At 42.9% G+C, this 27,113-nt stretch overlaps 2 protein-coding genes across 3 annotated transcripts; one reads left to right on the forward strand and one right to left on the reverse strand.

Annotated features, from left to right (window-relative positions):
* Window positions 1–930: 930 nt before the first annotated feature.
* Window positions 931–26,816, reverse strand: fam151b (family with sequence similarity 151 member B). 2 transcript variants are annotated; one of them, XM_085424253.1, is made up of 7 exons: window positions 26,670–26,816; window positions 26,443–26,568; window positions 23,269–23,349; window positions 13,907–14,066; window positions 13,613–13,830; window positions 3,168–3,303; window positions 931–2,610 (listed from the first exon to the last, which is right to left on the reverse strand). In XM_085424253.1, exons 1-7 carry the CDS (start codon window positions 26,764–26,766, stop codon window positions 2,469–2,471), a joined length of 960 nt encoding a protein of 319 aa, XP_085280379.1. In that variant the 5' UTR covers window positions 26,767–26,816; the 3' UTR covers window positions 931–2,468. The 2 variants fall into 2 exon arrangements, with proteins under 2 accessions (XP_085280379.1, XP_085280380.1); XM_085424254.1 differs by lacking the exon at window positions 23,269–23,349.
* On the forward strand, window positions 17,879–22,530 carry LOC146656506 (uncharacterized). Its single transcript, XM_085426925.1, has 3 exons — window positions 17,879–18,123; window positions 20,752–22,072; window positions 22,510–22,530. The coding sequence occupies exons 1-3, from the start codon at window positions 17,879–17,881 to the stop codon at window positions 22,528–22,530; spliced, it is 1,587 nt and encodes a 528-aa protein (XP_085283051.1).
* Window positions 26,817–27,113: the final 297 nt, after the last annotated feature.

Here is a 27,113-nt window from a genome sequence, read left to right on the forward strand (position 1 = left end):
TCATCCTCCAACTTCACTGTGTTTATGTTATGCTAACATAGCTGTGTAGCTAGCGATCATGTAGCACATCATTATATACCAGCTAGTCCAACTTCAGTAACCCTACAAACATCACTGCTGTTTAGTTTTCTCTCTTCATTTAAGTTGGAAGTGAAACTAGCGAGCTAACTTCCTGCTAACTTCTAACTCCTTAAAAATTCATAAATTCTGTTTTCATGGAAGCCTGGATGTTAAACTTCATTGTTACACCTGGTAAAGCAGCAACGCTGATCATTTTATTAAAGATGAAAGAATTTAAACAGTTTTTAAGTCTCGGTAATGCTGCAGTGATCATTTAACTTTGGGACCTGAAGCTGAGTTTGAACCCATTAACAGCTAATGAGGTCAGACTTCAGACTTAAAGACCAGATTACAGGTACTGCACTGCAGTGATTTGTATTATAACTATTTAATGATGGCTGAGGGTCGAGGCCAACCCTCTTTGAATAGAGGGGGTGGCTTAATGACACTGTATGCTTATGACACTGGGTGGCTTATGACATAAAACACTTATTTGTACGTTATGTTATAATTTTCTTACACTGTGTAATTTTTATAGACACTTTGTTCATTGTATCAATGTGTAATTATGTATCTTTGATAAATAAATTATTTAATCTTGTATTTGTGTACTTTCTGGTTATTGAATAAAAAATTTGTCACACATTGCTCTGATAAACACAAATGGCTGAAAGAAATGTTTGATGGAAAAAAGGAAACAAGTGTCTTGCTGCAGTAGTACTAGAAGTAGTACCAGTAGCCCTAGTATTGTGCAACAACGAGGCTTCAAGAGCGATCACTCTTCTGGCTTGCAAATGGTGAAATAATGTCACAGTCTTAGCTGCAAATCAGAAATCTTAGTAAATTAAAAAAAGGAGTTTAAACTTTAGGTTTGGCATAGACACAGACTTTATTAATGACACACTCAGGAAATTCACGTTACAGGAGCACAACGGTCAGTAAGAAAACGTGAATCAGAGATATATTAGAAAAATACAAAAAAATAGTGCACAAATTTAAAACAAGCAAAACACCTATGCAAGAGTAATTACTAATGATTTACAAATGCTTGTCATATGCAGCCAATACACTCAGGGAATTTTATATCAGTATATCAGTATAAAGCTGTCTGTAATTCCTGGACAGCTCATGAAATAATTTTAAATTAAAGCTGCACTCCAGTTAATTTTAATAACTAATAACAGGTTTATGTCTTAGATCTACGGACACAGCCAAAACATATTGCTTGCATAATGCTGTATTCTCTCCCAGCTTACCATTTTCTCACAATCAAAGATTAAGGATTGTGTTTTTATAGCACGAAGTAAACTATCCCCTTTTCTTCTAGGCCTTGTTGTGTGTACCTCACAAGTCAAATTATACATTAGTGATACCAAAAACATTTTGAATTTCCTTTATAACCGAGATGCCAAGCTGATATCAGACATCTTATGCTCACCAGGAGCATATGTGTGATATGTGATTGGTAGCGGGCGAAGTTAGGCACGCCTATGAGGCGGAGTTGGTCTCGGGCACAAAGTTTCAAAAAAGAGGTAAGCATCACTCGGGAGCTGAGACGAGGCGAGTAAGACGGACAATTTAGGCTGTGCGCTGGATGTGAGAAGTTAGGAGTGCTGTGAGTTTGGAGGAAGACACAGGGTTTTTTCAGGAGAACACTGTTAACTTGCCTGAGGTTTGGGGGATAGACGGGAGACGCTGGGGGGTTTTCGGGATCGTGAGAGTTTGTGACTCGGACTTTGATTGTGAATTTCCTATTTCGTATTAAACAAATGGAAATAAATAGTAATAAAGCTTTCCATCGGGGCATGCAGCCTGTATCTCCATTCTAAATATTACAAAAGCACAAGTTTAACTAAGCACTAAGAACTATGATTTAACACATATTCACACACACACACACACACAGGCCCACGAACAGATGGCATTTTTGGCCATAAAAAAAATAAACTTCTTTTGGCTTAAAAATGGATTTTTTTTTGGATATTTTTAATAATCAAATAATTTTTGAATTATTGAATGAGTTATGAAATATGATCATTTTAATAATAGTTTTATTAATATGATAATTTCATGTTATTAAAAATATGTTATTAATAATTTTATTAATAACATATTTTTATGACTGCCATTTGTTTTATTACGTCCTTTATTACTCATAAATCATTTTATTGTGGGTCATAACATTAATGTCATGGCCTTAATACTGTGAGGCAGACACCTTACAGTACCGCAGAGGATCCTCATGAATAGACGATTCCTATGAGCAAGCAGTCGGTGACCGTGGGGAGGATGAACTCTGTTTTAACAGGAAATGAGCTTCAGATAAATTCAGGATGAAGTTAGTTTCCACTTGCAGGTGCACCAGTTAATGTCACAGCCAGACAACTTCTCACTGGATTCATATTTGCTTATTGTGCTGAACTGATCCGTGCTCTTAGAGAGTCTGGCAGGTCAAAGTAAATCCTGCTCGTGGCAAACTCGTCTCTGTAGGGCAGCAAGTCCTGCAGTGAGAACTCATCACTGTGGCCCGTCCACACAGTTAGAGTGTACCTGTCAATGTCAAGGAAAAAAGGTATTAACATATGTCAGAATGGTTTTGGAAACTCCGCCCATTTGACTTTATTCTGATTTTTTCAACTTTATTGTAACAACAGATGAAAATCTAACTTTGTGGCATTGAAACATTAAAATGGTCCAATGAAATCACAACTATGAGACGAGTGTGGATCGAGTTAAACTGTGATGCACACATGCTTCTGTCCAGTGATGACACTTTCTCTCTCACTGCTTGGCAGACAGAGATCTTATCGAAGAAGCTAAAAGGACAGTTTATGATTATATGGTAACATAACGTTTCAGCTGTGTCCCACACCAATGTGTGAGAAGTAAAAAGGAGAAACTACTGTGACTGCTTGCAGCCTACTGACTACCTCTGATCCACAATGAGGCTAATTAGACGAATACAGTGTTTGCTGGTTTTGATTTGCTCTCCTTTACTGATATCGAGCATATATATGGCTTCTTCAGACAACCAGGAGACAGCAAAGAAGCCACTGCATGTTTGTGGTGTTGTTCTGAGAAAAAGGTCCGATGTGGCCGACATTCACCTGTCTGACTGCTTCAGCAGCCATGCCAGCTGGGAGAAGGACTTGGCCAGCAGAGCTGCACGTACTGGGAATGTTACGGGATGTTTAAGGTCTCTACAGATCTTCTCCATCATATGAACCATATCCCAGCTGTAGCCTGAACAAAAGAGAAACAAAACATAAACGTGTTATGTGAGATGTGTCACTATGGTCTGCTGAGGACTCACTGACTCTCGTTCTAACCTCACTCAGGAAGTGCTCTCAGGTGAGACAGGCACATGGTCCCACAGTTCTGAGTATAACAGCCAGGCATTCTTGCCTTCTTCCCCATGAAAACTCACAAGAGCTCCTTAGTGGTTCTGGACCAACATTAGCCACCTGACTGCTGGCTGACTCGGCTGTCAAGATAGTCCATGAACATGGGTTCTTCTAGTGTCAGGATGAACTCTTATGTTGCATGCATGTATTTTCCTGGTGAGAATTTATTTGTCTAGTAGCAGCTGTTACCCGGATGGGTCGAGGGGACTAAATACACTGATCCACCAGGCTAGTAACGTTGTGTGGATGGAGTGGACTCTGCCAAGATGGTGTCAAAGAGACAGATGTTGTCCAAGACATGGAGGATGCTGGACAACACCTCCCACCCACTCCGTGATGTGCTGAGCATGCTCAGTGAGAGACAGATTTACCCAAATGAGACAGAAAATAGTTCCTGCCTGTGGCTACGTCCATCTAATTGCAGCAACAGCTGCACATCCTCTACAAAGGAGTCTAAGAGGGCATCTCAATTTCAGCTTTATCTACACTCTCTTCCATGTGAGATAATGGGATATTTATTTATTTATTAGAACTATTGCATAATATACTGTAATATTTTATTGTTCATTCAGTTCTAAGAAGCAAATGAGTAAATCCACTTGCTGACAACATGCTGCCAGGCTATTAGAGTCGGGTGCACCACCATGTTGTCTGCATATTTGAGAACTGTCATACTTTTTCACTCTGAGTTTTCTAAACCGGCTTCCTGAAATAGGGCCCTGGTAAAGACCTATAGTAAACGTTTGACCTCTGTTATTGCCAACAAAGGTTATGTTACAAAGTATTGAGTTGTATTTTTGTTATTGACCAAATACTTATTTTCCACCCTGATTTACGAATAAATTCTTTACAAATCCTACCATGTGAATTCATGAATTTTTTTTTCACATTCTGTCTCTCACAGTTGAAGTGTACCTCTGGTGCAAATTACTGACCTCTGTCATCATTTTAAGTGGGGGAACTTGCACAATCGGTTACTGACTAAATACTTTTTTGCCCCACTGTGTATGTGTGTGTGTATATATATATATATATATATATATATATATATATATATATATATATATATATATATATATATATATATATATATATATATACACACATACATACACGTACATATACACATATATATACGTACATATACACATACACATACACACACACACATATATATATATATATATAAGAAAAAAAACACCCAGCACGTCCCTGCGGGCGGTTTATCCTTCAAGCTCGGGTCCTCTACCAGAGGCCTGGGAGCTTGAGGGTCCTGCGCAGTATCTTAGCTGTTCCCAGGACTGCGCTCTTCTGGACAGAGATCTCCGATGTTGTTCCCGGGATCTGCTGGAGCCACTCGCCTAGCTTGGGAGTCACCGCACCTAGTGCTCCGATTACCACGGGGACCACCGTTACCTTCACCCTCCACATCCTCTCGAGCTCTTCTCTGAGCCCTTGGTATTTCTCCAGCTTCTCGTGTTCCTTCTTCCTGATATTGCTGTCATTCGGAACCGCTACATCGATCACTACGGCCGTCTTCTTCTGTTTGTCTACCACCACTATGTCCGGTTGGTTAGCCACCACCATTTTGTCCGTCTGTATCTGGAAGTCCCACAGGATCTTAGCTCGGTCATTCTCCACCACCCTTGGGGGCATCTCCCATTTTGACCTCGGGACTTCCAGGTTATACTCCGCACAGATGTTCCTGTACACTATGCCGGCCACTTGGTTATGGCGTTCCATGTATGCCTTGCCTGCTAGCATCTTGCACCCTGCTGTTATGTGCTGGATTGTCTCTGGGGCATCTTTACACAGCCTGCACCTGGGGTCTTGCCTGGTGTGATAGACCCCAGCCTCTATGGATCTTGTGCTCAGAGCTTGTTCTTGTGCTGCCATGATTAGTGCCTCTGTGCTGTCTTTCAGTCCAGCTTTGTCCAGCCACTGGTAGGATTTCTGGATATCAGCCACCTCCTCTATCTGCCGGTGGTACATACCGTGCAGGGGCCTGTCCTTCCATGATGGTTCCTCGTCTCCCTCCTCTTTCTTGGGTTTCTGCTGCCTGAGGTATTCACTGAGCACTCGGTCAGTTGGGGCCATCTTCCCAATGTATTCATCCTGGACTGTGGTGCTGACACTCACCACTCCCCGGCCCCCTTCCTTCCGCTTAGCGTACAGCCTCAGGGTGCTGGACTTGGGGTGAAACCCTCCATGCATGGTAAGGAGCTTTCTTGTCTTTATGTCAGTGGCTTCTATCTCCTCCTTTGGCCAGCCTATTACCCCAGCAGGGTACCTGATCACGGGCAGGGCGTACGTGTTGATGGCCCGGATCTTGTTCTTACCATTCAGCTGACTCCTCAGGACTTGCCTGACCCTCTGCAGGTACTTGGTGGTTGCAGCTTTTCTAGCGGCCTCTTCATGGTTCCCATTCGCCTGCGGGATCCCCAGGTACTTGTAACTGTCCTCTATGTCTGCAATGTTGCCTTCTGGTAGTTCAGTCCCCTCAGTTCTGACTACCTTCCCTCTCTTTGTTACCATCCGACTACACTTCTCCAGTCCGAACGACATTCCAATGTCATTGCTGTATAGCCTGGTAGTGTGGATCAGTGAATCGATGTCTCGTTCACTCTTGGCATACAGCGTGATGTCATCCATGTACAGGAGGTGGCTGACAACTGCTCCGTTCCGTAGTCGGTATCCGTAGCCAGTCTTGTTAATGATCTCACTGAGGGGGTTCAGGCCTATGCAGAACAGCAGTGGGGACAGAGCATCTCCTTGGTAGATCCTGCACTTGATGGTGACTTGTGCTATGGGCTTGGAGTTGGCCTCTAGTGTTGTACGCCACATCCCCATTGAGTTCCTGATGAAGGCTCTTAGGGTCCCATTGATCTTGTACAATTCTAGGCATTCCAGTATCCAGCTGTGGGGCATTGAGTCATAGGCCTTCTTGTAATCAATCCAGGCAGTGCACAGGTTGGTCAGTCTGGTCTTGCAGTCTCGGCTGATTGTTCTGTCTACCAGTAGCTGGTGTTTTGCGCCTCTGGTATTCTTGCCAATTCCTTTCTGTGTCCCGCTCATGTATTGACCCATGTGCCTGTTCATCTTAGCCGATATGATGCCTGACAGGAGCTTCCATGTAGTACTGAGGCAGGTTATTGGTCGGCAGTTGGAGGGGACCGGTCCCTTCTTGGGGTCCTTGGGGATCAGGACCGTCCGGCCTTCAGTTAGCCATTCCGGGTGTCTCTCGTTAACTAGCAGCTGGTTCATTTGTGCTGCCAGACGCTCGTGGAGTGCAGTCAGCTTCTTCAGCCAGTAGGCGTGAACCATGTCGGGCCCTGGTGCTGTCCAACTCTTCATACTGGAGACCCTTTCTTGGATATCTGCCACTGTGATGGTTACTGGACCCTGTTCAGGGAGGTCGCTGTGGTCTGCCCTCAGATCCACTAGCCACTGAGCATTGCCGTTATGGGTTGCGTCCTTCTCCCATATGCTCTTCCAGTATTGCTCCGTCTCCAGCCTTGGTGGTGCTGTTCTCTTATTGTTCCCTTGCCACTGAGAGTACACCTTTGCTGGTTCTGTGGAGAACAGCTGGTTTATTCTCCTGCCTTCTATCTCTCTGGTGTACCTCCTCAAGCGGCTGGCCAAGGCTGTGAGTCTTTGCTTGGCAGTTTCCAAGGCCTCAGGTATGGACAGCTTGCTGTATTTCTTAGGCACCTTCTTTGTCGCACCTTTCTGCAACTCCGTTAGTTGGCTACGCTATCCAGTTAGAGATATATATATATATATATCTCACACACACATAAATACACAGACATATATAAATAAAATATACGAAAGGGGGTAGAATAAATAGGAATAAAAATAAAAATACAAGTGAATTGCACATTTCAAGCATTGAGGTCTATTGCACCATTGACTATTTACAAAAGTATTGCACAAAAGGTAATTGCACAGTGAGGTGAAGAGGCACTACAGCTTAGTTGTTCCCCCCTCCTTTGTCCTCCTGTCTCCCCTCCCTCTCCCCTCCAGAGAGGAGTTAAACAGTCTGATGGCGTGTGGGACAAAGGAGTTTTTAAGTCTGTTAGTTCTTGTCTTGGGGAGAAGCAACCTGTCACTGAACAGAGTCTTCTGGTTGTTAATGGCCGTGTGCAGAGGATGCCCAGCATTGTTCATAATGTCCAGCAGTTTTTTGATGAACATGTCTCTCAGTGTGTCACTTGCAGATAGGGAAAAAGACCTGGATCAATTTCCCACATGCAGCAGTCGGAAGAAAATTATAGGTTAACATCTTTAGAAACACTCAGGCCGAGTTTTGACTGAATTGTTTACAGCTTCACTTCTATGTGTTAATTGCCCCTTGGGGATAAATAAAGTCTTTCTGATTCTGATTCCTCATCCTGAAAAGCGAGCTCCAAGGACGCTAACTTCTCCTTGAAGACAAGAAATGCAGTTCCAAAAAGCAACAACATGGCAGTCCAAGAGACAACAGCAGAGTCTTGAGCAGAGAGACCCAGCAGCAGCAGTATGTGCTGAGAGAAAGGGAACCCATCTTCTGATTTGATGGATGGACATGCGTTTCCAGCAAGCTGCAACTTCACTGTGTGTGACTGGTCTTTGAGAAGACTGTCTGAGTTTGACATTTTCCATGTTTGGAGTGAAATGGCAATGAACGAGACAGTGGGGACTGCACAGGACAAAGCTGAAGCTGGAATGCTGCAAGGGGGAGAGGAGACCAAAGTGGACAGAGCAGGTGAGGACCCAGAGGAATGCTGTTGTTTAGAGTGGGAAATTAAATTTGGGTTGGCGAACCTGGGAGGAAAATGACTGCTTTAAGTGGGAAAATTGAGAAGGAGTCTAAGACACTGCAGAGAGAAAGGTACACAAAATCACACACAAACAGAAAATGCATTAACCATACTAACACATACAATGAAACTCATGAAGACCAGACAGCATCTTCAGCATGTTTCTGTTTGTCATCTTGTCCAGTTCACTTAGTAAGATGAGAAGTGATACATAGACCACTGGACTGATATTATAGTAGGACAGATGATTAAATTATAGCAGGGGCAAACAGAATGCTGAAGAGGGGTCTGAATGAGTGAGGCTAATAGGTTGTTGAGTTTCTTGTTTCTGATGTGTGGAGGAAAGTTTTAACATGGCACACACCTGGTTACATCAGAAGAAACTCGTGATCTAATAAGACATTAGGGTTATTTTGTGAGGTGTGTGGCTGATGGATGCTTTGAGATAATCTCTGTCGTTTGAGAGATCTGCACGATTAGAACAGAAAGCGCTATACAACATGTTGTCGGGAAAACGGTCGCAAAGTGAGCTTTTCCATATTAAAATGGGCTCGGGGGAAAGCCACTTATTTAGGACAATCAGAGAGCAAGTCCCGGTTTAAAAGGATTCTTTTTTTTTTTTAAAGTGGCGTCATATTGCTGAAAGTGGGAACGAAATGCGACAAGATGCAAATGCTACTATCAGCAATGAATAATAAAAAAAAATGGTGAACTGACTGGACTGACAAAAGTTTGACAGAAGTTGACTTAACACCAACATGTAGGATTGCACCTCCACCCAGATGTGAAGGGTGGATGTATGGAAGTGTGTTTCTTTATTGCAGGAGCAGGAGGATGACAGAGACCAGAGGGGGAGATTTTAGGGTCACATGAGAGTGTGGGCCCTGCAGACTTTAACCTTTAACTGCTACTTTTCTGGGAAACTGATGTTGTGTGAGGAAACTGTGTTTACAGCCTGTGTGTTGGTTATGCTATTACACTGTGTTGTTGAGAAAATGTTGAATGTTACAGCGGGGGAATGAGCATACAATGTGAGACACATACTGTGTTGAAACCAGTGTCACTCTTTTCACGGCAGATTGTTAACTTTCTGGCCTTTTACAGCACCTCTGGAATCTGGTGACCCAGGCCTGACCTCCAGGATGCTACTGCTGCTGTTTGTTTCTCTCTAAGAGCGCTTGTGGAGGATTCAGCACAGACAGACAAGTGACAACAGAGCAGATGTGCAGTGATTATAGAACATTTTAGTGTTCGGCTCATTATCTGACCATCATTGAGCTCATAGAGGTAAAGTGAGTGACATTGCTTAAGGAAAGTGTCATGGTCCTGAGTCTCCTGACTCAATGTTTTGTTTTTCTTTATGCTTTTGTTTATCCTGAGTATGTACTCCGTTACGATTTGCATTTGTTAGGTTTGTGTTCTGTGCCTGCCCTGGTCCCACTTCTGTGTTCCACGGTGTTCTGTTCCTCCATCTGCGTCTCTCTGTCCCGCACCTCGTTTCTTATGATCTCAGGTTTGTCATTTAGTTTTCCCAGTTCAGGTTTCTCCAGTCATTTGTCATTCCTCACTGCCTGTTTTGTCTCTCAGTTACTGGTAGATAAACGTCACTAGCATTATCATCTACTGCCTGCATTTTGGGTCCTTTCTCACTCCAACACCACACGGCTCACCTCGGCAGCCGTGACAGAAAGTCAATGATTACAGTAGTGTGGAATAAGCACAGCACAAATTATATTCAAATAAAAAAATAAAGACCTGCCAGGAAATATTCAGAGTATGTTTTTTTTTTTGAAAGAAGGAAGTTATAATTTAAGGGGTTTTTGTAACTTCAAAACAATGAAGGTACGTACTACAAGAAAAAGCTTTTGTGTTTGCATGGAGTGAAACTGTGGAACAGTCTGAATATGGAATTAAAGCAACGTCCAAACATAAAACTGTTCAAAAAGAGTTATAAAAATATGATCTTCTCGAACTATAAAGAAAAGGAAAATATTTAAATTAAGTGAATGTCTCTATTTAAAAACAAACAAAAAAAAAAAACATTAAAAAAAACTCATGATGTGATATTATAGTATATAGTAAATCAGAAATCTGTTCACTATTTCTATTACAAATTATATCAGTGAGGAAGCTGACTAAATATTAACTGATAATTTATGGCAAAGGGGTGGGATTAATTAAGTGTGTACTTCCTCCCTTTCAACATGTAAATTAATCAGAATGTTTTTTTGTATGTAATTTGTATAGTAATTTTTCTCTCTTATTTTCTTTTCTAAATGTACTTGTATATTGTTCACATGTTGAAATAAATTACCAATCAATCAAACACATGGGATGATCCATGATTTGGAGAAATTATGGTGATAGTTGTGGTTTAATGATTTGGAATAAACTGTGTTGACACTTGTCTCTGTGGCGCTGAGTGCTTTATTATTATGAGCTACAGTTGCTTGCAATTGTGAAGTTTGTTTTAACTTACAGAGTTTGTCTTACAGGCAATAATGATAGTCTGTTAAGTTGAACAGACTTAACATTTAACCATTGGCTAATGTTTTTCCTTAATACGGGGTTACAGGTTTGTAGTGGAGCTACTCCAAGGGAGAAGCCCTAAGAATTTTTAAGTGAGAATGTGAAACTTTTTTGTGCATCTCTAATTGTGTGGAGTTGATGCATGGCAAGGACCATGAGGCAAAAGAGGGTTCTTGGGGAGTTTTCATTTTTTAAATTGCAGGTGGCATGAGGTGAAGTGGTGGAAGAAGAGGCTGAGATGCAGATGGAAGCTGAGACCAGGAGAGAGGCTTCAAGAGGATCAGTGAGGAGCAGAGACCATTCCAGCACAGCTGACAACCCACAGAGGGCTGTGCCGCTGGGCTTCCTGGAGATCATCGAAAGGAGATTGTGGACAGCAGCAAAATCCAAAATAAAGTGAAAGAGGTTCGACGTTGAGGAGGACAACTAGAGTGCTCTACCCTAAACCTTCAGGGTAGAGCAAGAAACCGAGGGATGAAGGGAGCGTGCCAAGCTCCAAGCGACAGCGCAGAAGGAGATCAGCGATGAAATTATGACTCTGTAAACAGCACAGACACCAGAAGCCGTGACTGTGACGGGAAATGACTGACAGCAATTTCCCCAGGAGGATCACCTAATGCTGTTTCACTGTGCCATGCAGACTTTGACACGCTGAAGAGGTTTCCTGTGTGTCATTGTTGCTGTCATTTGCATCATGAGCACTTCTACAAAGCTGGCTGAAATTTTGATGACTCTATCCCCCCACAGGAAGAACGCCTGAAGTCAGGAGATGGGGGTTGATAGAGGCCATAAAAAGGAAGTGCTGGTCCAACCCACAGTGAGGGGGCTGCTGACCAGGCCTACAGCTTTGAAGATAGCTCAGAAAGCCACCTGGATAGACAACAACACCAACTGCTGTGTTTGCATGCCCATGTGTACATACACTTGGACTCTGGCCGTATGGACAATGATACGAATGGAGAAAGTGCTGCAGAACTCAATGACTCTGCAGAGGAATCTACACCGGCAGGAAATGCACCACAAGGCTGGAATGATTTTGGAAGTGTTAATTCCTCTTTTTGGACTGTTAACTTTCATTTTCTTACTTGTAGGATGCAGTTTACCATGTGTGAGATCAATGAGAAATAGGATAACTGCTAACACATTTATCAACTGTTTGCTTTTACAGTAATATGAGGTGAATGATAGGACAGAGGATTTGTGTAAATGATGTATGGTTGAATAATTTAAAGGACAAAAAGGACAAACAGGACTGTTAGGGTAATTTTGATAATAGCTGTCATTGTTGTACTTAAATTCGTAAACTGCATGTTGAGATATTTTTCTGTTCCTCCATCAGCAGGAAGTCACACAAACACACACACACACGTGCTTGCACATGCATGACACACACACACAGTGCCTGACACACCACAGGGGTTTTACAATGGGTGGTGCTTGTGTAAACGGTATGCATCTCAATAAAAGGTGGCAAGCAAAGGCTGGGGGCGGAGTCGTCTGAGTCAAGTGCAGAGTTGCAGCTCTGAGATCCGACCAGGCTTCCCTTTTAAGTTAAATACTGTTTAAGATGATGTCTTGCTTTCTTCACAGGTGATAACTCTCTGAACCAGCGGGGCCTGCAAGCCCAGACCCAACATTTACATTTCTTCACTATTGAACAGCAGTTAGGCTTTTTAGTGACATCATCCTAAAACCCTCAAATATGGGTGACAATACTAAAAGGTCCTAAATGTGCTGGTGGCATCTCCTCCCACTAATCTGAATTAGGGGTGGGTTCTGATTATCGATTTTCTGATTACAATCGATTCCAGTTTGAAAAACGCAATATCGATTCATTAAATCCTGAATCGATTTTTACATATAAACGTATTTTACCTGAGACACCAGAATCTCAGGTTAAACCTCTCAAATTTCCAACAACCACCAAACAGCTAAAACAGTAAACGAGAGCAGGAACACGGATTCTGCACAAAGACGTAAACACAAAGCTCGGACCCGCCGACAGATCAGGATCAGTGAGATGTCGACTTTCTCACCCGACGGCACGGACACGGTCGGGGCTGAATCAGCTCACTGATTCTGATGTTTCGGTGGGTCGAGCTTTGTGTTCACGTGCTAGATTCTGGAGCTGCGGGTTTTATCTCTCTCCAAACAACATTGACTGAACCAGCAGCAAAAGAAGATCCAAACTACAGATAAACATCGTCATGACTTCAGTCTGACTTTTGCTGCTTTGCTTCCACCACGATAAAATCACACTTCCTGCACAGCTCTCTCTCCCTCTGTGTACTTGAAGAACAGTTTCCCATATGCTTGCTCATTACCAGTCTACCGTTTTTTACAGCGCTGTGGTTTTTCTTTTTACTTAAATGACTTCTGACAAGAAAGCCGCATTTCTGCTGTTCAATACTGAAGAAATGTAAACTTTTTAAAATGATCACAAATTGCAAAACTCTTAGCTGTGTCTGTAATCAAACCTCTGTAACTTTGTTTTTCTGTTTTATCCTCAGCTACTTTGACACAAAGGCGTCTGCTGTGATGCTCACACCTCTGATCAAGTCTCAAACGTGTCAGCGTTGCTTTTATAGATATAAAAATATAGACATGTACTGATAAGTGATCAGAATTATAATATTTCTGACTGTCTGAGGCAAAATTTCCCCGATTCAAATCTAATCGAATTGAATTGATTCCAGAAATCAGTGACGATACCCAGCCATAATCTGAATACATTTGTTTACATGATATTATTCTTGTATTATCAATAAAATTGAGTTCTCAGTGTACAAAAAGGCAATGGTGATGAGGTATGTTTACCTGGATTATCTGTCCCAGCAGTCCATCCTGTAGTCCAGCCCAGAGACAGCACAGTGTGTGAGGGAAGATGAGTCACAACAGAGAGGAAGGTGTGATGCTCCAGAGGTCCGATCTGCCCCCCAGGACCCGAGAAGATGTCTGCGTTGATCCACACAGGACGGTATGGCTCAGTCAGCACTTCCTGCAGCAGGACTAAAGATGTTGACACAGCCTCCATGCTATGTGGAGAGTATAGCTCAGCGTTAGCGTCACACAGACCCACACAGCATTGGTGGAACAGAACCTGCTTCTCACCTCTTAAAGTCCAGCTTTATCCCCTTGCCGTACTCTTTCACTCTCTCCAGCCATTCCCTCAGAGTGATGTCACTGTCTGTATCAGGGGGATGTGCCATGATTGGCTCTTTGGGATCACGACCTCTCATGACAATGTCAGCTTCAATCATAAGAGAAGGACCTGAAAAACAGTTGTTGCCCATTAGAAACCGACTCTTATCTTTCTTAAATATCATCCCAACGACAAACATCACTGAATATATCTTTTTATTTTCAGCCCAGAGGAGGTTAGCGCAGTATGACGAGCACACAGTCGCTCCGTGTTCAGCACAGCCACAAAGGCTCCTGATTTTACCTCCAGCTGTGGCCTCTGCGGGGAGTTTGTATGCTCTCCCTGTGCCTGTGTGGGTTTCTCCAGGGACTCTGGCCTCTTCCCACAGTCCAAACGTGGATTAAATGTTAGGTTAACTGGAAAATCTGGCTACGGATGTGAGACGGATAAAGTCCTCAAAGTGCACACAATGTAGTTAAAATGTGACTTGCAATCTAAAGTTCTTTGGTTGGTCAGTAAGACTAGAAAAGTGCTTTATAAAAAAAGAATGCATTACATTACAGTGTCCAGATTATTAGGCAGACCTGAGATGAATCACAGCTCACACACCAGCCCTCTAATCCATGTTACATATCATGAAGCCTCCTTCCTTCACAATAAAATTACATTTTATTTATTCAACACAAAATACAATAAGGACACGCTGTGGAAGAGAGCCGGAGATTAATAATAACTATTGATTAAATGTATCCACAAGTGGTGAGTAAAAACACTGAGTGCATCATGGGAAGCTCCCAGCAGCTCAGAGCCGCCGTTTGAGGAAGCAATGTGTTCCCATATTTCTGTAGAACAGCCAAAGATTATAATGCATTCTATTATTTTTACTCTAAAATTAGTATTTCTGTTGAAAAGTATGATAATTAACATGAGTTAGCGGGGAGAAACTATGATTTCAGCCTTTATCAGAGTGACGCTGCCATGGTTACGTTAATGCGGTTGCTAATGTGAAGGAAGCAGAAACTTAACACGATCACGCAAAATACCGCAGTAAAGTGAGCCGTCATTTGTGAGCCGCGGTCAAGCCAGCCGCCTCCTATCCGCCGCATAAATTTCCTTGCGCTTTTACACCAGTCTTTACGGTAGCGCCTTTTCGCTTTATGTGCCGATTGAAAGACTATACCCGCGCACACGCGCGCATGCGCGCGCACAAATTACAATGTAGCAGCCCGATACAGTCGATACAATTATGGAAATGTCAGAAATTCATTAAAAATCATCCTGAGTAGTTGATGTCCAACTTTCAACACATCCCCCCTCTGGGACACCTACTGTACCTGTGTGCCAGGTTTCATCTAGATTTACTGTAGAATTCCTCAGAAATTAATGGAAACATTTATTCAATCTAATACAGTCAGTACAATAGAATTATGTCAATTTTCAAAAATTCATTAAAAATCATCCTGAGTAGTTGATGTACAACTTTCAACACATCCCTCCTCTAGGACACCTACTGTACCTGTGTGCCAAGTTTCATCCAGATTTACTGTAGAATTCCTCAGAAATTAAAGGGCACTTGTATTCAATTCAATACAGTCAATACAATAGAATTATGTCAATTTTCAGAAATTCATTAAAAATCATCCTGAGTAGTTGATGTCCAACTTTCAACACATCCCCCCTCTGGGACACCTACTGTACCTGTGTGCCAAGTTTCAGCCAGATTTACTGTAGAATTCCTCAGAAATTAATGGAAACTTATATTCAATTCAATACAGTCAATACAATAGAATTATGTCAATTTTCAAAAATTCATTAAAAATCATCCTGAGTAGTTGATGTCCAACTTTCAACAGATTCCTTCTCTGGGACACCTACTGTACCTGTGTGCCAGGTTTCAGCCAGATTTACTGTAGAATTCCTCAGAAATTAAAGGGTACTTGTATTCAATGCAATACAGCCAATACACTATAATTATGTCAATTTTCAAAAATTCATTAAAAATCATCCTGAGTAGTTGATGTCCAACTTTCAACACATCCCCCCTCTGGGACACCTACTGTACCTGTGTGCCAAGTTTCATCCAGATTTACTGTAGAATTCCTCAGAAATTAAAGGAAACTTATATTCAATTCAATACAGTCAATACAATAGAATTATGTCAATTTTCAAAAATTCATTAAAAATCATCCTGATTAGTTGATGTCCAACTTTCAACACATCCCTCCTCTAGGACACCTACTGTACCTGTGTGCCAATTTTCATCCAGATTTACTGTAGAATTCCTCAGAAATTAAAGGAAACTTATATTCAATTCAATACAGTCAATACAATAGAATTATGTCAATTTTCAAAAATTCATTAAAAATCATCCTGAGTAGTTGATGTCCAACTTTCAACACATCCCTCCTCTAGGACACCTACTGTACCTGTGTGCCAAGTTTCATCCAGATTTACTGTAGAATTCCTCAGAAATTAATGGAAACATTTATTCAATCTAATACAGTCAGTACAATAGAATTATGTCAATTTTCAAAAATTCATTAAAAATTATCCTGAGTAGTTGATGTCCAACTTTCAACACATCCCTCCTCTAGGACACCTACTGTACCTGTGTGCCAGGTTTCAGCCAGATTCACTGTAAAATTACTCAGAAATTAATGGACATTTATATGCAATTCAATACAGCCAATACACTACAATTATGGAAATTTCAGAAATTCATTAAAAATCATCCTGAGTAGTTGAGGTCCAACTTTCAACACATCCCTCCTCCGGGAAACCTGCTGTACGTCTGGGCCAAGTTTCAGCCAGATTTACTGTAATATTCTTCAGAAATTGCAGGGAACTTATGTTCAGTGCAAGAAAGGCTGAAAGACGACCACCACTGAACAAGACACACAAGCTGAAACGTCAAGACTGGGCCAAGAAATATCTCAAGACTGGTTTTTCTAAGGTTTTATGGACTGATGAAATGAGAGTGAGTCTTGATGGGCCCGTGGCTGGATTGGTAAAGGGCAGATAGCTCCAGTCTGACTCAGATGCCAGCAAGGTGGAGGTGGAGTACTGGTTTGGGCTGGTATCATCAAAGATGAGCTTGTGGGGCCTTTTCGGGTTGAGGATGGAGTCAAGCTCAACTCCCAGTCCTACTGCCAGTTTCTGGAAGACACCTTCTTCAAGCAGTGGTACAGGAAGAAGTCTGCATCCTTCAAGAAAAACATGATTTTCATGCAGGACAATGCTCCATCACACGCGTCCAAGTACTCCACAGCGTGGCTGGCAAGAAAGGGTATAAAAGAAGAAGAACTAATGACATGGCCTCCTTGTTCACCTGATCTGAACCCCATTGAGAACCTGTGGTCCATCATCAAATGTGAGATTTACAAGGAGGGAAAACAGTACACCTCTCTGAACAGTGTCTGGGAGGCTGTGGTTGCTGCTGCACGCAATGTTGATGGTGAACAGATCAAAACACTGACAGAATCCATGGACGGCAGGCTTTTGAGTGTCCTTGCAAAGAAAGGTGGCTATATTGGTCGCTGATTTGTTGTTGTTTTGTTTTTGAATGTCGGCGAGGATTCCGCACGGCACTCCCCTCCATTCACCTCGCGAATCTCCGCTCTCTTCCAAACAAAGTCGACGAATTACTGCTCTTAAACCGGACTAACAAGGACTTTGCACGCTCTGCTGCCCTCTGCTTCACTGAAACCTGGCTCATTGAGCGAGTCCCAGACGCTGTCTTAAATCTGCCGGGCTTCCAACTTCACCGGGCGGACCGCGAAACAGAGCTCTCAGGGAAAACAAAGGGTGGTGGAGTCTGCTTCTACATTAATGAAGGTTGGTGTACTGATGTCACAGTGTTACAGAAACACTGCAGCCCACACTTGGAAAGTTTTCTCATCAACTGTAAACCTTTTTATTCACCGCGGGAGTTTTCTTCCTTCATGCTGGTCGGAGTTTACATCCCTCCACAGGCCAACGCGAACAACGCACTGTGCGAGCTGGCTGACCAGATTACTACCCTGGAGAGGAAATTCCCGGATTCCTTTACAATTATTCTTGGGGATTTTAACAGAGCAAACCTAAACCACGAACTCCCTAAATACAGACAGCATATAGACTGCCCCACCAGGGACAACATCATACTGGATCACTTCTACACCACTCTAAAAGATGCCTATCGCTCTGTGTAGGGCTGGGCGATATGACCCAAAATTCATATCTCGATATTTTTTAGCTGGATGGCGATATAAGATATATATCTCGATTTTTTTTTTTTAAAGCCATAAGTTAAGAACAAAAAGAGAGTTCTTAGTCACACTGTGTCCCAGATGTCACACGGGCACTTTTATTTACATACAGCGTAGATGTACATGAAGAAATTACTCAAAAATAAATTATCAGCATTTATTAAATAATCATGGTCCATAAATAAAAGAAAACAATGTTGTTTTTGTGCATAACAAAAAGCTCACAATTGTGCAGTCAAAATGTAAACTAATAGACGCTGAGCATAATAACAAAGAGACAGATTTCACAGCTGCACCACGTCTCTGAACAGGTGCCATTTGTGGTCCTTATACACACACAGTACGGTAATATTACGTTGAAGCAGAGTACGTATCACTCCGCGAGGCTCCTCCCCGGTAGCCGTAATCCTCCGACAATCCATCAAGCGGTGCAGCTCCGTAGCTTAGCAAAGTCATAATAAAACATTTTTGACAGATTGCTGAGCGCTGTGTACCACATAAAATCGGTTCGCGGTCAGTAAGCACAACCAGAATTCATACATAAGGCGCAATGTCGAGTTTTGAGAAAATGAAAGGATTTTAGGCCGTTAGCGCGGTTAGCTCGTTAGCGCGGTTAGCTCGCTAACACGTTGACGCCGTCCAGCCCCACGCACGGGGGCTCGCGGTAACTCGCTAACGGAGATTTTCCCCTTTCATCTTGTCATTGCCTGCAGGTGAAGCTATGGGGGAGGCGGAGTTGTGTTCAGTGAAGGAGAGGCGAGGCCGAGTAACGTTGCGTAGAGACAAAAGTGGACGAAAGAGAGGCAAACCTGCGGCTCCACAAGTATAATTATAACGTAACATAGACTATATCGATATAAACGATATTGTCACATCTTATATCTCGTATGAAAATATATCGATATTTTTAAAAAACTCGATATATCGCCCAGCCCTAGCTCTGTGCCCCGGGCAGCTTTGGGACATTCTGATCACTGCATGGTCCATCTTATTCCAGTTTATAGGCAAAAACTCAAACGTGCCAAGCCTGTAGTCAAAACTGTGAAGAAGTGGACTAACGCAGCAAAGCAGGAACTGCAGGACTGTTTTGACTCCACTGATTGGACTGTTTTTGAAGCTGCATCTGAGAACCTAGATGAGCTCACGGTAGAGCTGGGCGATAGAACGATAACGATATGTATCGCAATATAACTTTTACTCGATAGAGAAATTAAGCTATCGCGATAGACCTCGCCGCTCTTGTCCTCTTAAAAAAAAAAAAAAAAAAAAAAAGGTCAGCCGATCCAAATTAAGTAGCGCAAAGCCGAACCAATCACAGCCGCAGCGTCACGTCGCGTGACTTGTTACGTACAGCACAAGTGCCAAGCCGCACGTGTGTTTGTTTGGGAAGCAGCCAGCGGGTAATGGAGCCAGCGCGTAATGGAGGAAATGAGTGTGCCGACTAGAAAAATCAACCGAGCGTGACCGAAGAGAAAACAGACGATGGTTCCAATGCCGGAGAGATTGTCGAACGGAAGAGCCATAGAAGTTCCGTAGTGTGAAGGTATTTCGGCTATTTCAAGTCTGACAAAAAACAGAGTAGCGTGCACTGTAAATTGTGCCGAAAGCAAGTCTGGAAATACAATAAACTGGTGCATGCGTCACACTGTGCGCCACGTTATTGTTTCGGTGAAATGAATTTCTACAATACTGTTAATTCTACTCTCTGCAGTGTTTAAATGCTTACATATACACACAGTTACTGTCCGTCCACACATGCGACTCGGTTCTGCTTCTATGCCCCAGCTTTGTTTACTTTTTCCCACCGAGGCTTCTAGACTTCTGATTGGCCAACATTTCTGCACGGTTAGGAATCTAGCGCCACCTGCTGCTTTGGCATGTTCATAGCAGCGTTTTCCTTCATTTCTGCCTTTACGTGTGAACGGGATTATTTTTTAAAACGAAAACGGAAAATCTCCGTTTTCAAAAATACCCGTGTACGTGTGGACGTAGCCTCAGTCTCTGACTGGAAGCGCTGATTCGTCATTCGGCTTTTGTCAGACTAAAGTAACTGTTAAAACTGTTTGAAAAGCTCAGCTATACTACAAGGAGAGATTGAGAATTTCCTTTTAGTTCTCAGTTTATTTGATATTGACAAAAGTTAGTCAGTTTTGTCTGTTCTTCTGTAAAACAAACTAAGATTTATTTTTAGAATTAATATTTTGTTTCTAAGTGGAATTGACAATTTAGTTTCGTTTGTTCTATTTTGAAACTTAAACGCTTTAGCGGCTGCCTTTTGTGTAGTTTGCAATATTTGCCTTTATTTATCTGAAAAAGTCTCATGTTCCTTAAGTACATCTAACCTGTTGAACTTATTATGGGAAATAAATATTTAAATAAAAACAAGCTGCTGATTATTTCACATTTTACTTGTGAGCAACGGCACATTTAAATCTTACAAATATAGTTATTTGGCTTATATCGTGATAGATATCGTTATCGCCTGAAATGAAAAAAACATATCGTGATATGAAAAAATCTCATATCGCCCAGCTCTAGCTCACGGACACTGTGACATCATACATCAGTTTCTGTGAAGACGTGTGTGTGCCAACAAAGACCTTTTGCACATACAACAACAATAAACCATGGTTCACTCCTAAACTCCAACATCTTCGCAAGGCCAAGGAGGACGCCTACAGAAGTGGTGACAAGGTCCTGTACAAGCAAGCCAGGAACACACTGACCAAGGAGATCAAAGCAGCTAAAAGGATCTACTCCCAGAAGCTGGAAGAACGGCTCTCAGCCAACGACCCTGCATCAGTGTGGAGGGGCCTGCAGGAAATCACCAGCTACAGACGCCCCCCACCCACTATTGAAGCAAACAAAGACCTGGCCAACGAGTTAAACACTTTCTATTGCAGGTTTGAGACGGACAGACTCCCACGCCCCACCCTCCCCTCCCCAGGGACATTGCTTCAGACATTGACCCCCAACACACCTTCCACCTCTCCCCCCTTCACCCTGCCCCTCCCCAATCCAGACTCAACGACCACCACCACCCTCTCCATCCCAGACTCAACGACCTCCACCACACCTCTCACCCCCCTTTCCTCCTCCCTGAAACTAAGAATACACACTCAGGATGTGAGCCGACTATTCCAGAAACAGAAGCCCAGGAAAGCCCCCGGACCAGATGGCGTCTCACCCTCCTGCCTCAAGACCTGTGCTCAACAGCTGGCTCCCATCTTTACTCGCATCTTCAACAGATCCCTGGAGCTGTGTGAAGTTCCCTCCTGCTTCAAACGCTCCACCATCACCCCTGTTCCCAAGAAACCCACCATCACAGGACTGGATGACTACAGACCTGTCGCCTTGACGTCTGTGGTCATGAAATCCTTCGAACGACTGGTGTTAGCCCATCTGAAAGACATTACAGGCCACCAGCTGGACCCTCTGCAGTTTGCCTACCGGGCAAACAGGTCAGTGGATGATGCAGTGAACATGGGGCTGCATTACATCCTGCAACACCTTGACCGCCCGGGAACTTATGCCAGGGTCCTGTTTGTGGACTTTAGTTCGGCTTTTAACACCATTGTGCCTGAACTTCTTTCCTCCAAACTCTCCCAGCTCAGCGTGTCACCAGCTATCTGTCAGTGGATCACCAGCTTCCTGACAGACAGAAAGCAACAAGTGAGGCTGGGGGAGATCACCTCTGAAACCCGGTCCCTCAGTATTGGTGCCCCTCAAGGATGTGTCCTCTCACCACTACTGTTCTCCCTCTACACTAACGACTGCACCTCCAATAACTCTGCTGTCAAACTCCTAAAGTTTGCAGATGACACCACTGTCATTGGCCTCATTCAAGATGGTGATGAGTCTGCATACTGGCAGGAAGTTGAGCGGCTGGTACTCTGGTGCAGTCAGCACAATCTGGAGCTGAACACTCTTAAGACTGTAGAGATGACAGTGGACTTCAGGAGACATCCCTCAACTCTGCTCCCCCTCACCATATCAGACAGCCCTGTGTCGACTGTGAAGATCTTCAAGTTCCTGGGTACAACCATCTCCCAGGACCTGAAGTGGGAGACCAACATCAACTCCATCCTCAAAAAGACCCAGCAGAGGATGTACTTCCTGAGACAACTGGGGAAGTACAGTCTTCCACAGGAGCTGCTGATCCAGTTCTACACTGCGGTCATCGAGTCTGTCCTGTGCTCCTCCATCACAGTCTGGTATGGAGCAGCCACTAAACAGGACAGGAGCAGACCGCAGCGGACTGTACGGGCAGCAGAAAGGATCATCAGCGCCCCCCTGCCCTCCATCCAGGATCTGTACCTCTCAAGAACCAGGAAACGGGCAGGTAAAATCATCGCAGACCCCTCACACCCTGCACACAGACTTTTTGATCTGCTGCCCTCTGGCAGACGGTACAGAAGCCTGCAGACCAGGACCACCCGACACAGGAACAGTTTCTTTCCCCTCGCCATCTCCCTTCTTAACAGTTGACCTGTCACACTGCTCCCACTGCCAGACTGCAACTGCACCTTATTTACATTTTGTAGTATTCATTCCACCTCATTCATTTCTGTATTTTATGTATATAAGTTTAGATTCGTTATTTATAGTTGGTTTACATAGCTTTGTGTATGTATGTGTAATGTGTATATATAGACACTTGTGTGTGTGTGTGTGTGTGTGTGTGTGTGTGTGTGTGTGTGAGATTCACATTGCTGTGCTTGAGAGCCACCATCTACCAGAACCAAATTCCCTGTATGTGTCTGCACATATACTTGGCCAATAAACACGATTCTGATTCTGATTCTGAGATGTATATTTGTGAATGTGGAGATGTTATATTGGTTTCACTGGTAAAAATAAATAATTGAAATGGGTATATATTTGTTTTTTGTTAAGTTGCCTAATAATTATGCACAGTAATAGTCACCTGCACACACAGATATCCCCCTAAAATAACTAAAACTAAAAACAAACTAAAAACTACTTCCAAAAACATTCAGCTTTGATATTAATGAGTTTTTTGGGTTCATTGAGAACATGGTTGTTGTTCAATAATAAAATTATTCCTCAAAAATACAACTTGCCTAATAATTCTGCACTCCCTGTAGGTCTGTTGACAGAGCTCTGTACAGGTCTGCTCGAGCTGACCTGAAAAGGGGTCCCACCTGTCCAGCAACAACACATGGCATGGAATAATAGACATCATAAACCACAGAGGCAGAACTGTGAAAACAGAAAACCTGAGTGTGCAGCTAGCAGAGGACATAAACAGCTTCTTTGCCCGCTTTGAAACACCACAACAGCAGCATTCATCTGCCTCAGCCCTGCTCCCATCCTCATCCTCACCTGGTTCCTGCACCGCTCCATTCACTGTAACAGAGCACGATGTCGGATGTGTGCTCCTAGCAGTGAACCCCAGGAAGGCGGCCGGTCCAGACGGAATACGTGGTAAAGTGCTAAGACCATGTGCCCACCAGCTCACCCTCATCTCCACCAGAATCTTCAACCTCTCACTGGATGAAGCAGCCATCCCATCCTGTCTAAAATCAGCCACAATCATCCCAGTACCAAAGAAGTCTCCCATCACCAGCCTGAACTATTATTGCCCTGTGGCCCTCACACCGGTAATCATGAAATGCTTTGAGAGACTAGTCCTTCAGCACACCAAGGATTACCTCCCCCCAGAATTCGACACCCACCAGTTTGCATACCGTGCAAACAGATTCACAGAAGATGCCATCACCCTCCACTCGGTGCTGAGTCATCTAGAACAGCGGCAGAGCTACGCCAGAATGCTCTTTGTGGACTACAGCTCACCCTTCCACCACTCGCCCATTTAGAGCCTACTAACTTACTGCATCACAGTATGGTACAGCAGCTGCACTAAGGCGGATAGAGCCACCCTCCCAGCATGTTTGCAATGAGTAGGAGATGCTCTGTATCTCACTGTACAACTGTATAGTGACAAAGGTATTGGGTTCTTTTCTAAAGATTGCTATAAACAGAGGAACCCAAACTGATGAAAAGTGGCAAATTTTTTTTTTCAAATGACTATTTTTAGTGGATGTTTGATATAGAAGCAGAATGACAGAATGTTAAAAGAAGTTACTTTTAGTCATTCTAAGCTGGGCATTGTGTTCTCTGGCTGTTCAAAGCCATGGAACTTTAGACTTTCCAAGCAAATAATGATGGCCATACTGATGTTCTTTTCAGTACATTTTACTTTATGTTCACTTTCATTTTTATGATGTTTCTATTTTTACATAATTCCTCCCACATAGCAAAATTGGTATGGCCTGGATCTGTCCCACACAATGTGCTTACACATGGCCTGCGTACCGCAAAGAATGACGGCCCTATGGTGGCCCAGATCTGGTTTACCAGAGGTGGCCCACACATGAGCCAGCACAAGGCCAGTTGCAGACACACTGCTGGCCCTGTGCTGGCCCAGAACAGTTTCAGCTCTGGCCCCAGATGTCAGCCTAATGTGTACCTTAGCCATGTAAGCCATGTAATAACAACATGTGCTGGAACATAATAGTGCAAAAGTAACATGACGAAACTCTGTTCAGACAGTGAATGGACTGATTCTTATACAGCGCTTTTTTACTCACCCATATTACTCAAAGTGCTCTATACAACATGTCACATTCACCCAATCAGGCCAAATGTGGCATGCCATCACATAAACAGTGCCATCTTACCATGCCAGAAGTCAGCCAGCAGTGCCGGCTTGACACCAGATCCAGGCAAGACCCGTCTGCTATGTGGGATGACTTGTTCTTTTGGCATTTTAGTTGTGGATTATGTTTGGACTGTGTCTCTTGCCCTTTCAGTATTGTTTCCTTGTGCTTCTAAGTGTCCCTTTGTTTCTTTTTAGGTTATGTAGTATGGGTTAGAGATATTTTGTATGTTGTTTTTGTTTAATAAATCCGCCTTTTGGATTATTCCCTGATGTGCCTGAGTTCTGTTATTTAGTGTCACTTTGAAAGGACACACATCCAGCATTGACATATAATTGTTCTTTCAATTTTTGATAAAGATTACAGTGAATTGAGATGTAACTTGGCCCAGAGGTACGGTAGGACGCCCAGAGTAAGAAAGTGTTGAAAGTTGGACCTCAACTATTATGGATGATTTTTCATGAATTTTTGAAAATTGACAAAATTATATTGTATTGGCTGACTGCATTGGATACAAGTACCCTTTAATTTCTGAGGAATTCTACAGTAAATCTGGCTGAAACCTGGCACACAGGTACAGTAGGTGTCCCAGAGAAGGAATCTGTTGAAAGTTGTACATCAACTACTCAGGATGATTTTTAATGAATTTCTGAAAATTGACATAATTCTATTGTACTGACTGTATTAGATTGAATAAATGTTTCCATTAATTTCTGAGGAATTCTACAGTAAATCTGGATGAAACCTGGCACACAGGTACAGTAGGTGTCCCAGAGGGGGGATGTGTTGAAAGTTGGACATCAACTACTCAGGATGATTTTTAATGAATTTTTGAAAATTGACACAATTGTAGTGTATTGGCTGTATTAGACTGAATAAATGTTTCCATTAATTTCTGAGGAATTCTACAGTAAATCTGGATGAAACTTGGCACACAGGTACAGTAGGTGTCCCAGAGGGGGGATGTGTTGAAAGTTGGACCTCAACTATTCAGGATGACTTTTAATGAATTTTTGAAATAAACATAATTGTAGTGTATTGACTGTATTGCACTGAATATGAGTTTACTGTGATTTCTGAGTAATATTACAGTAAATCTGGGTAAAAACTGGCCCAGAGGTAAAGTAGGTGTCCCAGAAGAGTATTGTGTTGAAAGCTTGGCATCAACTTTTAAGAATGATTTTTAATGAATTTTTGAATATGCAACCAGACTATCACGATGGCTGTATTGAGCTGTTCCATTGTAATTTGTGTGCGCGCGTGCGTGTGACTGTTCACGCGCGTGTGCGCGCGCGAGTCTAGGCTTTCAATCAGGATATAAAGCGAAAAGGCGCTACCGTAAAGACTGGTGTAAAAGCGCAAGGAAATTTATGCGGCGGATAGGAGGCGGCTGGCTTGACCGCGGCTCACAAATGACGGCTCACTTTACCGCAGTCGCAAAATAGTTTCAACCTTCAGGACTAAACAAGGGCTGATTTAGACAAAATGACCTTTAACATAAACAACAATAAAATGTCAGGTGTTTGAATTTTCACGTTGACGTCAGCGGGACTGACAGCCACGTCACGGACTCACCTGTGAGCGCCTCCGCCAGCCTGCTCCTGCTGTTCGCTGCATGCGACCAGCTAACCTCGGCAGCGTCCATCCTCGTTATAAAACTCCGACTGAAGAAATAGTCCAGCGTTTGGTCACGCATCCCACCTGCGAACAGAACACGAGGGTCGCAGCCATTAGCTCCTCTCTGTCACAGTAAAGTGCAGCTCGCTAAAGCAAGTGAGCGTAGCTGCAAAGCTCGACATTACCTGTTTTACCCTTTAAATTCCACAAGACATAAAATATAAAACACACGATTAAAATTAAAGTAATTCTGTGAAAACTCAGCAAAAGACTCGTTTTCATTGCCGACTTCCACGATCCAAAACGGAAGATAAATAACAACACATTTCCGGTCCGAGATTGTCGAAATAAAAGAACCGGTAGTCTTTTACTGATTCAATACAATATTTATCGAGATTTCTAAGTTTAAAATCTAAGTGACCAAATTGCCCCAATCTTTATTCTACTCGACGTGAGACAATAAAATATCAGCTCTAAAAGAAAACATCTCTAAAGTTAGAAATATCCTGTCTCAGAGTGACGCTGAAAAACTAGTTCATGCATTTATTACTTCCAGGCTGGACGACTGTAATTCATTATTATCAGGAAGTCCTAAAAACTCCCTGAAAAGCCTTCAGCTGATCCAAAAT

Source organism: Rhamphochromis longiceps, linkage group LG12, assembly GCF_057381845.1.
Source record: "Rhamphochromis longiceps isolate RC_006_pf linkage group LG12, R_longiceps_female_GT1.1, whole genome shotgun sequence".
NCBI lineage: Eukaryota > Metazoa > Chordata > Actinopteri > Cichliformes > Cichlidae > Rhamphochromis > Rhamphochromis longiceps.

What these genes read in the sequence shown, in the direction of transcription:
- LOC146656506 (XM_085426925.1), top strand. Translation starts at nt 17,879, where the DNA reads ATGCTGGTCGGAGTTTACATCCCTCCACAGGCCAACGCGAACAACGCA. An exon ending in AAAGATGCCTATCGCTCTGT is followed by an intron (nt 18,124 to 20,751) that starts GTAGGGCTGGGC and finishes ATCATACATCAG; the next exon opens with TTTCTGTGAAGACGTGTGTG. An exon ending in GGCAGGAAGTTGAGCGGCTG is followed by an intron (nt 22,073 to 22,509) that starts GTACTCTGGTGC and finishes GTACCTCTCAAG; the next exon opens with AACCAGGAAACGGGCAGGTA.
- fam151b (XM_085424253.1), bottom strand. Translation starts at nt 26,766, where the DNA reads ATGAAAACGAGTCTTTTGCTGAGTTTTCACAGAATTACTTTAATTTTA. An exon ending in TGCTGGGACAGATAATCCAG is followed by an intron (nt 3,304 to 13,612) that starts GTAAACATACCT and finishes TCTTTTGTTCAG; the next exon opens with GCTACAGCTGGGATATGGTT. An exon ending in CTGCTGAAGCAGTCAGACAG is followed by an intron (nt 2,611 to 3,167) that starts GTGAATGTCGGC and finishes TGACATTGACAG; the next exon opens with GTACACTCTAACTGTGTGGA.